This window comes from Scleropages formosus, chromosome 6, assembly GCF_900964775.1.
Source record: "Scleropages formosus chromosome 6, fSclFor1.1, whole genome shotgun sequence".
Taxonomy (NCBI): Eukaryota; Metazoa; Chordata; class Actinopteri; order Osteoglossiformes; family Osteoglossidae; genus Scleropages; species Scleropages formosus.
In genome coordinates, this window is record NC_041811.1 from 6000152 (window position 1) to 6013079 (window position 12928).

General features: G+C 42.7%; 2 protein-coding genes across 2 annotated transcripts in view; both read left to right on the forward strand.

The window, feature by feature from the left end:
- Nucleotides 1-6301, forward strand: part of eeig1b (estrogen-induced osteoclastogenesis regulator 1b) — a 33027-nt gene extending 26726 nt beyond the window's left edge. Inside the window, exons 5-12 of the mRNA XM_029253110.1 lie at nt 1080-1196; nt 1848-1894; nt 2365-2519; nt 2725-2829; nt 2978-3152; nt 3325-3446; nt 4207-4276; nt 5141-6301. Coding sequence (XP_029108943.1) covers nt 1080-1196; nt 1848-1894; nt 2365-2519; nt 2725-2829; nt 2978-3152; nt 3325-3446; nt 4207-4276; nt 5141-5186 — 837 coding nt within the window. The 3' untranslated portion in view covers nt 5187-6301. The remainder of the gene's footprint in view (nt 1-1079; nt 1197-1847; nt 1895-2364; nt 2520-2724; nt 2830-2977; nt 3153-3324; nt 3447-4206; nt 4277-5140) is intronic.
- Nucleotides 6302-10212: 3911 nt separating this feature from the next.
- Nucleotides 10213-12009, forward strand: dpm2 (dolichyl-phosphate mannosyltransferase subunit 2, regulatory). Its single transcript, XM_018732873.2, has 4 exons — nt 10213-10241; nt 10556-10645; nt 10748-10850; nt 11574-12009. Exons 1-4 carry the CDS (start codon nt 10239-10241, stop codon nt 11627-11629), a joined length of 252 nt encoding a protein of 83 aa, XP_018588389.1. The 5' UTR covers nt 10213-10238; the 3' UTR covers nt 11630-12009.
- The last annotated feature ends 919 nt before the right edge of the window (nt 12010-12928 follow it).

Sequence of the window (12928 nt, forward strand, 5' to 3'; positions counted from 1 at the left end):
AGCAGCTGTCACGTTGTTATTGTTCTTTATTAATTTTTCTGGCACTTTCTGCAAAACGTGTTACAATGTTACTTTCGTTAACTGGGCAGCACGGTAGCACAACAAGTAGCACTGCTGTCTTACAGCACCTGGGTGATGTGAGAGGACGTGGGTTTGATTCCCCACTCAGTCTGCGTGGAGTTTGCATGTTCTCCCTGTGTCTGCATGGGTTTCCTCCAGGTGCTCTGGTTTCTTCCCATAGTCCAAAGACATGCTGTTCAGGTTCACCCCTAGTGTCTGAATGATAGAGACAGTGTGTTCCATTGATGTATGGATGAGTGAACCTTTGTAAATATTCCATCTAGCAGTGTAAGTCACCTTGTTAAATAAGGCGTATGGGCTAATAACACTATGTAGATTCATTGGAAGTCGCTTTGGAGAAAGCGTCTGCTAAATAAATAAATAAATAAATGTAACTGTTTGTCCAAGTCACGGTTGCGGTGGTTTGGAGCCTATCTTGGAAGCAAGGAGCATACAGCTAAGGAGAGTACACCCTGGGTGGAATGCCAGTCCATTGCAGCATTGCCAAAGTGTAATCTATTGCAAATGAGTTTTATAAAGCATTTCAAGATAAAGCTTGTAGCATTATAGCCTTTCTCTCTTGATCCCCACCATTTATTTGAACTCCAGAACGTCTTTACACCCGTATCACGTTAGACAACCATGTTTCGCTGTACTACAGTAGATCAAAAATTAGTACTAAATGCAAAAAATGCATATGTACATACCTGGTTTTGTTTTATGAAAATTGCGTTTCTCTGTTTACACATCATGTCATAAGAGAATTGTGTAAAGAAAACACAGAACTGACTGTATGTGACTGATATATCCATTTATATAGCAGGGTAAATTTTACTCTAATTTTTTTTCTGGGTAATTCGTGGGTACTAAAGTAGAAGTCGAGATTTGAACCTGAGGCCTCCGAGTGCAACTATTGTTACTACTCCTCTTCCTCCCATCCACCTTGTCTTCATCTCCCTCATATCCTCCCTCTCTTTGCCACATTCTTATCTCTAACTGTGGACCTTCTCTCTGTCCAGCTGGGTTTTGCTGATCTCAACCTGGCTGAATTTGCTGGTTCGGGCTCTACGGTCCGCTGCTGTCTGCTGGAAGGTTATGACACCAAGAACACCCGACAGGACAACTCCATACTAAAGGTCAGGGATCAGTGGTCAAGGGCTGTCAATGCTGGGTATGAAATATGGTTACCTTGGTTGTTCACTTGTGAGCATGGTTAGGGTGAGTGAGTGAGTATGATGGTTCATGTTGACTGAGACAGTCACCAAAGGGCTCATCGACAACCTAAAGGCAGTAAGTGGGTTTCAGTCCAATTTGAACACCACAATTCAGCCTGACAGATGGGTGGTGTGTGTGTGTGTGTGTGTGTGTGTGTGTGTGTGTGTGTGCATGCTATCTGCAAGTAAATTAAGGATGTGTCACAGCCCATAACTGTAAATCTGCCATCTTAGCTGATCTCTACGGAGCTCTGATTCTCAGCTTCACGGTTGTGTGAACTTTGCAGCGAGCAGCCATCTGTCTGCCGACCTGGAGGGATTAAACAAATTGTCAGATCTCATCATCTGATCTAGCCTGACCTTTCTTCACTCGGCTCGTTTTCCATGGCTGCTGCTTCAGTGTTGGTTTTAAAAGTCATAATTGTCTCCAGTACAGTCTTCACTGTGGCTTTTTATGAATTGTTTGGTTTTTTTCATTCACGGGGTGTTCTGAGTAAGTTGATTTGCTAACAGTGGTTATTAATATTAATAATTATTATATTTAATAACAAGATATCATGGTTCTACCTTCAGGTAACGATTGGCATGACGCTTTTGTCTGGAGACCCTTGTTTTAAAAGGTGGGTTTTTTGTTTTTTTTTTTTTTTTTTTTTTTTTTGCATCTGTCCATACGCTATTCATTTGTGAGATTTAAGCTTTGGCGTCCCCTCTTGATCAGAAACGGTACTGCACCCTTGGAAAATACAGCAGAATTACGCTTACATTTATTTCTTTAGCGACTTATTTAGAAACGTTTTCCTGAAGCGATTTAAGGTATTAAGCTACTTACAATGATTTACCCATTTACACAGCTGGGTAGTTTTTACTGTATCAGTTCAGTTCAAGTGCTTTACTTGGTGGTATCTCAGCATGAGGTGAAAATCAAACCTACATACTTGGGGTCAAACAGAGGTTTTTACATTTACATTTATTCATTTAGCAGATGCTTTTGTCCAAAGCGACGTACATCTCAGCAAAAGTACAATTTATGCATTTTTCTAACCACTACACCACCTTCCAACCGATAATTAAAGGTTTACCTCGTCCCCAGACCCCCCAGCACTGCTAAGTCCATCTCAGTCCCGGGTCAGGACCACTCCTTGCAGCTGGACTGCAAGGGCGAAGGAACTGGCTCCCCTTCCACTTCGTCTGGAGGCATCACCATGGGACGTCCCCCTAAACCCAGACTTCCAGCACTCAGTTCTGGTAAGAGGAGGTGATGGATCCTGGCCTGAGTGACCATTTGTTCAAGGGTTCAAATTCCAGGAAGGGAGGAGCGTGAATTGCTGAGTAAATATGCAGCTTAACCGTGTGGAATAAGGGTGAATTGTAACACATGTCAGGAAACACACAAATACAGCCTAGCTTATGCTGGTTTGTCTCACCTGGTGGTTCTCTGTTACGGTCCCAGGTCTGCTAGAGGAGTCGGATCAGAACCTGTCCAGTCCGGATGAGGTCTTCCGCTCGGGTCACTCCCGTAACTCCAGCTATACCAGTCAGCATAGCAAGAACTCAGGTGAGAGTCCCCCTCGCTTCTTTCTCTTGCAAACTCTCTCTCTCACACACACACACACACACACACACACACACACACACACACGCATGCAGTCTATTCTTCTTGTGTTGATGCTCAGCACCTCCTGCCCTCGTCAACGCCCCTTCAGGCTGCAGCGCAGAGCACTCATTCTCCTCCAGCCTGACGGACCTCACACACCGCCGTAACACCTCCACCAGCAGCAGTGCCTCCGGGAGTCCTGCTGAGCCAGAGAAGGACCCCGTCCGTACTGATAGGCCACCCCGACCCCCACGCCCCCCCCTCCCCTCCAACAGATCCTCCAGGTAACCCCGCCCTGGGCTTCACCACATGACTTATTCTTCCAGTACACTGTAGGCCCTCACTGGTTCTAAAGGCTATGAACTGAGAGCCATCGACAACGTAAGGGTGTGGGTTTTGAAGACTGCTTTGTGAGAGCATTTCCACCAAATCTTCTATCCCATTCCCCTCATACAGGAGGAAGAAGGACTCCGAGGAGAATCACCCCACTTGGGTGGATGATACCCGGATCGACGCTGACGACATCGTGGAGAAGATTGTGCAGAGCCAGAACTTTGCTGACGTCAGCAACAACGAAGGTGAGGAGAGAGGCACAACCTCCACCAGTGGGTGGCATTGTAACTGAATTCAGGCCTCAGCAGACTTTCAGTGCAACTCCCAGCAGAAATCTTAAATCAAGTGCTCAATAATACGAGCTGGTAAGATTTGTAGAGAATAACGTGACAGAGTATGAATCCATTGTCCTTTTACTGCTGCAGTTCTAAATCTGGAGAACATTGGCTTTCAAACCCATATTAAAGTATGATAAAAAATGTTAAAAGTACAAATGATTAACAATGAGTTTCATTAAACTATTTTAACATTACTGAAAATAAAAAAAAATTTCCATAAAATTCCCTATTCAGTTGCCAGTTGTCGACTGATTTATTCCACAAACATGTCCGGCGTTCATCATGTTGTTATTCACAACACTCAGGAGCACCTGACATGAGTTCTAATCACTGTGGAAGTGAGTTGAATTAAGGCAGCCCCACGGCCACCTTTTGGCTTGGCGGGTAAACATGGGTTATGTTCACCTCGCTACAGACAGAAGTTTTAGGAAAAGCACACTGTAAGCATGGAAAATGCAATTAAAACAAAATAAAAATGTGTAAGTCAGCTGTTCATTACACAAAGTGGTATTGTACTGTGTGAATGGGACTTGAAGCCCAGGAAGAGCACTCTATTTTGATGATATTGGCACTAACTAAGAGGTGTGTAAGACGACGATGGTGTTGCTGTGATGTTACAGTACCATGTTTTGTGCTGATGCTCCCCACCCCTCCTTCCCTGTCACAGACAGCAACCTGAGACTGTTCATCAGCCGAGACGGCACCACGGCACTCGGCGGGATCCAGCTGGGCAACCGGTGGGTCACCAGGGGCAGGAAAGGCTGTGGGGCACTGAATCAGTGAATGTAATTTGGGTATGGTCTGAATGCCTGGATACACTCAAAATTACCTTGTTGTACAGATGCATAAACCAGTATAAGCAGGTAAGACTACAGATCTCATAAAGTTGGTAAACTTGGAGAAACAGCCCAGGGTTGTAAAATCAGATCGATCCAGCACGTGTCTCAGTAACCATGGACTTGCAAGTTAGAAAAAACCTCCCATTGTTTCCCAGATGAATTAAATGGGGCAGCATCTCAGGTTTGAGTCCCAGGTCAAATTCCCAAGTTTGAATCACACTCTCTGTTATAGGACTCGATTAAGGTACTTACCCTAAAAATTGTTTCATTTGAACTTACCCAGTTGTATAAATGGGTAAATCGCTGTAAGTACGTTAACGTTGTAACTGGAGAAAAGCATCAGACAAATGTAAATGTAACCTGTGCTCGATCCAATAGGAGTGAATCATGATCAGTAAGTGTTCAGCTTGAAGACGTGTGGGTGATCATGGCGAGCCTCTTGAGTCACTCTGGTCTCCAGCTGTTGGAGAGGATATTGTTCTTCACTACTTCCCCCAGCTGCCCTTCTCAGGGTGGCAAAACTGACTCAGTCTGGTCACAGAACCGGCTAACCAGCCTGAGGAGTGAGTGGGAGTGTTACACTGTGGGGTTTTTTAGCATGGTGTTGCACAATGAACAATTTGCCCGGGTGCTGAAATGCATGAATATTGTGTAAGTTATGAACTAAAAGGAGTGTTCCTGTAATGCGTCCATAGAAGTGACGATGACTAACCCCCATCCTGGTTTGTTGAATCCTAATATCTTGCCCTCCTTCTCTCACAGGGTATCCGCTGGTGTCTTCGAACCTGTTGTCATCGAGAGCCATTAGATGCCTGACGCTTCTGGCGTGTGTTGAAAACCTCTTTCCCACATTCCAGTCCCTACCTGTGAGAGTCTGGGGTGGAGTTACCCTTGGGTTGCCGTGGAAACGGCAGCTTTCTGTAGACACCCCATTTCTGCTGTAAACTGTGTGTGAATGTGCATTGCATGTGTGTGTTTTGAATTGGGTGACTGTGTGTGAAAATGCAAAGCACTTCAATGGACACCAACATGCCACAGTAACATTACACGCATGACAGCCACTAGAGACAGGTATTTCTTTTGACATTTTAATCAACTTAAGTGCACATGTGTAAAAATCTAATTAGCATCCCAGTGGTGTATCATGGGAGTTGCAGTCCAACACTGAAATTGGAGGACTTCAAGAATCCCACAGTACTTCATTACATTCCTTGTGGCCACCAGAGTCATGTAGTAGACAAAGGGGTCAACTGTACTACCAGGCCTTGAAAGAGAGCTTATCTTTTGAAGTTGGTACCCACTGATGTGTGATTGTATCCTGCATTGACAAGTCTTGAGTTGCTAAGAGATGGGGTCTGACACTTTGGCAAATAAGTTAACTGAAGTGGGAAAAGTGGGAAGCCCTTGAAACTTTTAAAGTCAAGTAGCTCTCAAGCAGCCCACAATATCCATTTGACAGGCAGTTAAACACCAGTATCTGTGTTTGGCCAATAGTTGACCAACAATGACTGTTTGGCCAGCAGTTGATTAGCAATGTCTTGTGTTTAACCAAAATTTGGCCAACAATGTATGTGTTTGACCAACAGTCTGCCAATAATGTCTGGGTTTCACCAACAGCTGACCAGCTATGTCAGGCTTTTGTTAGCAATTTCTGAGTGTTTAGTGGTGCTATCAGAAGCTGTTTCTTGACTCCTTGCCCTTCATCCTTCAGGGAAACAGAAACATACAGGTAACCTCTGTCCTATTTTTTATTAGACCAATTAATTGAATTCCAGTACAAACACACGCGCAGCTGAATCGGTCGTCATTCTAGCTGTCTAACAGACACGTTTTCATGATGGATGGAGACCTTGAGTTTTTCTTTAATTCTGCTTTCTGTTCATAAGCTACCTCTCTGGTTGGGGGGTTTGCAGTGAATTGCAGGAGGCCTGAGAACATTGAGTTAAAGGAGAAGGGGATAACGCTTGGATGATGCCTCCAGCCAGGGAGAGGAGATTAGATCCGAGAAGGGTAACGCTGTCGACCAGTGTGCCCAGCTTTGGTGCTGACCAGGCTCACGGTTCCACTACCTTTAAACACAACACATGTCACATTACAAGCAGTGAGCTCATCTGTTCTAGAAGTTGGTAGCTGCCTTGAGTGAGGACAGAACTGCATCGTTGGTAAAATCAATTTGGGGTGGAGGAAGTGTTAATCTTCTTCTGTTATGGGTTCCCTTTTTGCCCCAGGTGCTCCCATTATGAGCCAAGCAACAGCCAAGTTGAAGATGTTTTCCTCTCATTAAACAGGCAATGTGTTTCACTTCTAGAATTTCTCTGTCTGAATTTTCACAGCCCAAGTGGAACCATATCTATGGGTTGGGATCTTAGCTGTATTTTCATAATGTGCTCTATTAGAACTTTTTTTTTAAAAGAAAAAATCCCCCGTTTTTCATGTGTTTCAAGTGCAATATGGGCCTTTTCTCTGAAGAGCAATTCCTACCTTTACCCAGAATCCTGCTGGTCCCCTCCTATATGTAACCTCTGAATGCCAGCAATAATCCAACTGAAATATAACTAAATTCTGGCCTCACCATAAATGCTGCATACCCCTTACTTTGTTACATGCAAACGTCTTGGGGAAATAAGAGGGGACTGTATTGAGATTTTTGGCCCGGAGGTCTGCAGATCGTTTGAGGTGTCTGAAGTGCCCCCTTTACCTGTGCCTTCAGGACAGTCCTCTGCATTCTGATAAGACAATGGGGCAGCAGAGCAGTAGCTCCTACATCTACATTGCCTGTGCACTTTTCTTTCTCTATTGTCCTTTATCCATATGTGTATGTGTTTGTGGCCCCTCCACAGCGATCGGTGGTGTAAGCAGTAGGAAAAACCATGTCCTAAATTAAATTAAAGCCCAGGAGCCAGTCACTGTGTGTCTTTTTTTCTTTAGGAATGTATGAGAACGTAGAAGAAAATGTGAGTTTTTCCTTTTGTGTACATTCACACACACAATTGACATGCCGAAAAGTCACTACTGAACAACCCACACGCCGCCTGGTGTGGGGTCATACCCCACCTGCTTGAATAAGTTACTGTTCCTTGTCTGTGCAGAACTCACTTTTTTCTTGATAGGCATGTTTATCACTTGTTCTTTTTTCCAAACCAGCAGGCTGGTTCCTTTTTTTTTTTTTTTTTTTTTTTTTGTTTTATTGTATAGTCTTTTTTGAAGAGTTTGTGAGGAAATCCTTAATCTCTGCTCTGTGAATCCTAGGAAAAAAAACACCTAGAGAGACAAGTACATGAACTGAAAGTTTGAAAACTAAGAGTTAGTGGTGTCATGCCTGGATTTGGTTTTGAGGTTTTCTTTGGTTTTACTCCGACTTCCTACATACTTGATTGTTTTTAACCTGTGATTTTTAATAAAGAGAGAGGTTCAAATCCATCTCTGGGAAATGTTATGTGTATAGCACAAGGGTTTCAGCATGTCTTTTCTTACTAATGTAGACATGTTTATGTTGTGATCGTTCTCAAGTGGTGCTGCACCTCTCTCAGCTGGCTGCGCTAAAGAAAAATCGTGATGGCTGTTAGGGTTAGGGTTGCTAATGTTCTCTGTTGGAGTCGTGGATCTGGCTCACATACATGGTGTGGAAAGAAGTACTCATTGACTCCTCTTGCTTCATTGTAAGACTCCGAGCTTTTTGGCATTCAGCGCAGCACCACTTGAAGGGTCACCACTTGCTTTGCTCACTTTTAAAGTGTGAGTTTAGGTATTTTCATTTGATAAAGGGATTTAAGCTATGCACAAAAGGCCACTGATTCCTCACAACAATTTGTACACTTTAATTGCAGCCCATTAATACAGTGTTAACAACAAGTGACATTTGTATAATTTTCTTCAGTCTATATGCAGAATGGATTGTAATGAGAGGACTATATAGATGGCTCTATTTTTGTGTATGGAAATATTTTATTTGATCTGAGATCTATCTGATCTAAGTAAAAAAAAAAAAATTAATCTACAAAAAATATTTTATTTTCCACTGGGAAACATGTGATGAGCATGGCAGAATATGGATGAGGCACAGTGATTACAGATCAAAAGTATATTTATATGCGTATCTTTGTTTCCTACACTAGATTATACCAGTAAACCTGGAATAAATGTATAATTTTACTGAAATAAAGATTATGTTGGATATCCCAAGGAAAATTTGTTGTGCTTCAATTTTCTTTTTAAAATTTCTTGTTTTGCTTTTGTTGTCAGCAAACTTCTTTCTTTTTCCAGGACTGCAGACACCATTTGCCTTTTTTTAAGGATATTAAAATATCAATCTTTTAAAATTAATTTCCAAAAGTGATACATATCTCTACACACTACTTTATTAGGAACACCTGTAGACATGCTTGTTCATGCAATCAGCCAATCATATGGCAGCACCTCAGTGCACAAAGTCATGCATACACTGTTGAAGAGGTTTCAATTAAGATAAAATATAAAAATGTGGAAGAATTGTGATCTAAGCGGCTTTGAACCATGGCATGGTTGGTGCTAGACAGGGTCGTTTGAGTATATAAAAAAACTATTGCTCTTGTGGGATTTTCATGTGCAACAGTCTCTAGAGTTTACACATATTGGTGCAAAAGACAAAAAAACATCCTGTGAATGACAGTTCCGTTAGTGGAAATACTTATTGAAGACCACTGGTCTGAATAATTTCAATTTCTCCTGAAATACGCAGATGGCAGGGTCAGAGTTTGGTGTAAACAGCATGAATCCATGAACCCAACATGCCTTGTGTCGACAGATCAGGCTGCTACTTGTGTAAGGGTGTGAGGAATGTTTTCTTGACACATATTTGGCCCCTAATACAAATCTAGCATCATCACCATGTGCATCCCTTTATGGGCACAATTTACCCATCTATTAATACCTATTCCCTGACATCAATTTTTGTGTATGTATCTCACCGGCCCCTTTCTTAGGAGCACCACTCCAATACTATGAAGGATCTCTTGCTCTCAAAACAGCCTAAATTCTTAGTCAGGTGCATGAAACATTTTTGACTCTACTTATATTTAATGTATTCCAGTTTCTGAAACAAGTGAATGTCAGCAACACCTTACCTTGTAATTAACAGATATTTGAAACCTCATTAGGCAATAGAAGAACACCTGGGACCTGTCATTATTTAAACATTTTGCAAAAGCAGAAATATGCAGAGAAAAAAAAACAGATAAAAAGGAGAAGCATAAATACAAAAAGTTAAGAAAAAGAAAAGGCAAATTTAAAGCAAATGGAAAGAATAAAATGCAAATAACACTGACGGCACTCATTAAAAACTTACTTTTGCACTTTTTCTTTGATTTCTGATTTGTTTTATGAACTTTGATGACTAATATTTAATTTTCAATTCTGTTGTTACATTGACTTCCTTACAAGTTTTAATCATTTAGTTTTTCAGTTTTTTGTTTAATCATAGTAGTTTTCCAGGGTTTTTGTTTCCTCCAACAATCCAAACACATGTTTCAGGTTAACTGGTGACTTTAAATTGCCTGTAGTGTATGTTTCATTGCTCTCTGATGAACTGAGTTGTCCCATCCAGGATCCTGCGCTTGGATAGTCCCTGAACTTGAAGCTGCATGGAAAAGCGGTTATGGGTAGTAAATGAGAAACCGCTCCTCCGTGAGAAATTTCTGCGAAGCAACGAAATACGAACATAAACAAACTGAACCAGGCGACCGCTTAGTCCTGAACGTCTCATCCCGTAGTCCCAAAGAATCCGACTGTGCATTTGCAACTACATTTCCCTTCATGCCTTTCGCCTTTAGCCAATGTTGGTTAAACTTCCAGGTTAATTTCGCGGAAAGGGCGAATCACAAAAATGGTGAGTAAGGACTACGTGTAATTTTTACACAAAATTAAGTTTTAACATTTATGAATTATAGAAGCATGCTGAAGAACATTTTTACATTGCTTGCAGAAAGTAGTTAGACAATAGGAACATAATTCAGAGAGCAAAACGCTCGTTCAGTTGCTGTGTTTCAGTTAATCATCGTCCACGTGACAGCTACTGAATAGTTACTCACTGTGTGTGAACGAACGAATGAAAACTTTATTAATAGCAATGGAAATTTCACAATATCCATATATATCATTTTTTATGCATACTTCACTGTCTCTGTGTTCGATGCTTCAAAGGCTACGGGAGCGGATCAGGTTGCCGGGATGAGCCTTGTTTGCTTCAGCTTAGTGCTGTTTACCTACTACACCGTCTGGGTCATCGTTCTGGTGCGTATTCACTCCACATCTGCTCATCATAATCACTATTGATTGTAATGACAGTAGTGAGGACGTGGTGGTGCTCACTCTGGGTCTCCTTTCCCCTCACAGCCATTTGTGGACAGTGATCATGTGATTCACACCTTCTTCCTGCCTCGTGAGTACTCTGTCATCCTGCCCGGCATGGCAGCACTCATCTTAATCCTCTGTGTGGGTGAGTGTTTGAAATGGCCCAGAGAATATAGAATCTGATTAAACGCTGATCACTTAATACACCCCGGCAAGAATGCTACACTCCTCCACCTCTGGCCGTTTGGCGGTCCCACTCATGAGTGTCCCAAAACTGAAAGTATAAGTTCTCAGTTTTGGCTCTGATGTGGTGGAAAGAGCTCCCTCTGTCCCTCAGAGCTGCTGATTCCCTGACAGCATTCAAGAAGGGTCACAAACACATCTTTCAGAACCATTTCTCTCCTGATCTCCTGTCAGCTACATCAGTCCAACACCATCTGCTAGTATGATTAGATAATCATGTATTTGCTATCTGACTGTCACGTGAGGGATGTGAACCACCACCCCATGGTGGCATCATACACACAAGCTTTGCTTTGATAATCCTGCTTCTTTGTCTAAAGCTCTTCATCTGTTGTCGATGTGCTTCTGTTTACCCTGTTGTTTGTTACTGTTAAGAAAAGTGTCTGCTAAATTAAGCACTAAACGTGTCTGCTAAATTAATATGTGTAAATGTAAGTCTACGATGACTCTTATTCTAACGTATATCTATACGGCACATACTTATGTTTTATACCAAATACGAATGTACGAGTACGAATGTCTAGTAAATGTATTTTGGGAGCACTTTAGTTTTTATAAATTACTTTTGTCTTTAGCATTTTTTTTTCCTTCTTATTAATACCTTAGATGTGTTTGTTTACCTCAGGGTTGTTCATCGGCGTTGTAACGTGGAAGAACCGCAAGCCCAAGAAGGTGGACTAGACTGGGGGGCCCCAGCAGTGCTTCCACCCATCTGGAGGGGAAAATCACGGCTGGATTTGCTACACACATTTACCATAGAGACATCACCAAATGACAGGATTCCCATACTCTGTCCATTCCAGGTGTACAAACAATGTCTCCTTGATGAGTCAAACATTACGATCACTGATGTCAGTGCCACCAAGTCCTTCCATCAGTACGCTCTGTGATCGTTCTGCTGGGCTGGTTGACCTCAGTGGTACTGTGATTACACCAGACAAGGAGAAGATCTGCTGAAGAAGCTGTTTATTCCTTTTGTTTTGTCAGGGAAAAGACAGCACCACAGCACAGAACACACCCCTCCCCAAAACTGGATTATACTACATTTCCCCTCAAAAAAAGCATGAACAACCATTAAATGAGTTCCCACCACTGCATTGTTCAGCTCACTGTATCCAGTGTTTAAACTGGATGTGATGTAACTTTAGAAATATGATGAGTAGTTTGAATGTGAATATTTATATAGGCAGTATTTGCAAAATTTGGCTATTCCAGTACATTGTGATGTTTAATATCTTGCGTAAAACAATGTAGCTTGTGTGATTCACAATGTGGAGCAAGAGCAGAGCTATTTCCTTTTTGTAAAAACAAGTACAGATTTGCAGAAGTACAGGTATGTAGCTTGGCATTTTATACAAGCTTTAATAAAAACAATTCACAAGACCAATGCGCTTGTTTTTATTAAACAACATTGTCATCAGTGGAAGATGTGCTTTGCTTTTATAAACCTGGTTTACTGCAGCACAGCTGCAAAATGCTGATTAATTTGCTTACGATGAGTAATAGTAAGGGGGCGCGGTGGTGCAGTGGGTTGGACCGGGTCCTGCTTTCCAGTGGGTCTGGGGTTCGAGTCCCACTTGGGGTGCCTTGTGACGGACTGGCGTCCCGTCCTGGGTGTGTCCCCTCCCCCTCCGGCCTTACGCCCTGAGTTGCCGGTTAGGCTCCGGTTCCCCGTGACCCTGTATGGGACAAGCGGTTCTGAAAGTGTGTGTGTGTGTGTGTGTGTGTGTGTGTGTGTGTGTGTGTGTGTGTGTGTGTGTGTGTGAATAATAGTAGGGGGTGTGGTGACGCAGTGGGTTGGACCGGGTCCTGCCCTCTGGTGGGTCTAAGGTTCGAGTACCGCTTGGGGTGCCTTGTGACAGACTGGCCTCCTGTCCTGGGTGTGTCCCCTCCCCCTCTAGCCTTACGCCCTGTGTTGCCAGGTTAGGCTCCGGCTCCCCGAGACACTGACTGGGACAAGCAGTTCGGACAGTGTGTGTG

What these genes read in the sequence shown, in the direction of transcription:
- dpm2 (XM_018732873.2), top strand. An exon ending in CCGTCTGGGTCATCGTTCTG is followed by an intron (nt 10,646 to 10,747) that starts GTGCGTATTCAC and finishes TTCCCCTCACAG; the next exon opens with CCATTTGTGGACAGTGATCA. An exon ending in CATCTTAATCCTCTGTGTGG is followed by an intron (nt 10,851 to 11,573) that starts GTGAGTGTTTGA and finishes TGTTTACCTCAG; the next exon opens with GGTTGTTCATCGGCGTTGTA.